A 1,844-nucleotide genomic window follows, 5' to 3' on the forward strand; every position below is an offset into this window, starting at 1 on the left:
GCTGCTATGGCGGGGCCCCCAGGAGCGCTGCTATGGCGGGGCCCCCAGGAGCGCTGCTATGGCGGGGCCCCCAGGAGCGCTGCTATGGCGGGGCCTGAGCGCTGCTATGGCGGGGCCTGGGCTACCGACTGTGTGGTCCCTGGCCAGTTCTTGTCCTTCTCTGACCATGGAGATGATGGTTCCTGCTGGCTGGGGTTAGGTTTTGTAGCATTCTTGTAACCCTGGGGACAATACTGCACCTGACACTGCCTCTGGGAACCTGTGACTGGGAGCCAAGAGCTCAGCCTCCTTTCCTAGAAGCTAATATTTCTGGGTGCCCACAGGATGGACACGTGCGCGCGTGCGCGCGCGAGCACACACACACACACACACACACACACCGGGGAGGGGAGAGAGAGAGAGAGAGAGAGAGAGAGAGAGAGAGAGAGAGAGAGAGAGAGAGAGGTGGGGGCAGGAATGAGTAGAACGTTGGTTTATTCAAGAATAAACTTTTAAGGCCCATAGACTACATCAAGCCAGACAGAACTGGGCTTCCTGGCTCCTGTTCTGGACCTTGGGCGTTTTGCGGGCCTCAGAAAACACCATTCATTTGGAATTCCCCAGTCCTGCCCACCATGTGCCCGACTGTGCAGTTGAGCAAACGTATGGATGTGAGGAGGGAGAGGACTCTAAGGTCCTTAAGTTGGTTGGGAGCAGGAAGGCTCCCCGGACCCAGCCTGACCATTCATTGTCTGTTTGGCAGATCTGGAGGAACTGACTTTTGACCCCAGCTCTGCGCACCCAAGCCTGGTCGTGTCCCCTTCAGGCCGCCGCGTGGAGTGCTCGGAGCAGAAGGCACCGCCAGCGGGAGAAGACACGCGCCAGTTCGACAAGGCGGTGGCGGTGGTGGCTCAGCAGCTGCTGTCCCAGGGCGAGCACTACTGGGAGGTGGAGGTGGGCGACAAGCCACGCTGGGCCCTGGGCGTGATGGCGGCTGACGCTCCCCGCCGTGGCCGGCTGCACGCGGTGCCCTCCCAGGGCCTGTGGCTGCTCGGCCTGCGCGATGGCAAAGTCCTGGAGGCGCACGTGGAGGCCAAGGAGCCGCGGGCACTGCGCACCCCCGAGCGGAGGCCGGCGCGCATCGGCCTCTACCTGAGCTTCACCGATGGCGTGCTGGCTTTCTATGATGCGAGCGACGCCGACGCGCTTGAACCCCTCTTTTCCTTCCACGAGCGCCTGCCCGGGCCGGTGTACCCCTTCTTTGACGTGTGCTGGCACGACAAGGGCAAGAACTGTCAGCCGCTGCTGCTCGTGGGGCCTGACGGCGGAGAGCAGGCCTGAGCTCGGTCCTGTGCGGGAAGAGGTCAGGTCCCGAAGACGGTGGGAGGTTTAGGTCACCTTTGGCAGGCCTGGAGTGGGTTGGGCGGGTTTCTGGAGCTGAGGACTAGGCTGAGGGGTGGCTAGGGAGGGGGAGTTAGTCTCGCAGAGCTCAGAGAAGTACACGGGTTGGGATGGGCAGGGGACAGATGGTGAGGGATGGAGGGATAGGGTCTGTGGAGTAGGAGGATCAGTCAGATCCGTGAGGCAATCTGAGTTTGGATCAAGAGTTCCAGGAGGAAGCTGAGGTTGAGGGAGCCTGGGGAGAGGGTGGGATTTAGTGGAGAATCTTGGGAAGTCTGTGGAACAGTGGTCCCTTCAGCCCCACAACCCGCTCCTGAAGGCCCCCTCCTCAAGTCTTCACATTCCCCTTACCCGGCACAGAGTTTCAGTTAGTGCTGCTGCCATCAGCAGTCTTCTTTTTCCTTTCTTCTTTCTTTTCTTTCTTTCTCTCTCTCTCTCTCTCTCTCTCTCTCTCTCTCTCTCTC

General features: G+C 60.6%; 1 protein-coding gene across 1 annotated transcript in view; it reads left to right on the forward strand.

The window, feature by feature from the left end:
• Window positions 1-1,367, forward strand: part of Trim72 (tripartite motif containing 72) — a 6,341-nt gene extending 4,974 nt beyond the window's left edge. The window contains exon 6 of the mRNA XM_005351335.2: window positions 743-1,367. Within this exon, the coding sequence (XP_005351392.1) occupies window positions 743-1,320 (578 nt within the window). The 3' untranslated portion in view covers window positions 1,321-1,367. The remainder of the gene's footprint in view (window positions 1-742) is intronic.
• Window positions 1,368-1,844: the final 477 nt, after the last annotated feature.

Source organism: Microtus ochrogaster, chromosome 8 (genome assembly GCF_000317375.1).
Source record: "Microtus ochrogaster isolate Prairie Vole_2 chromosome 8, MicOch1.0, whole genome shotgun sequence".
NCBI lineage: Eukaryota > Metazoa > Chordata > Mammalia > Rodentia > Cricetidae > Microtus > Microtus ochrogaster.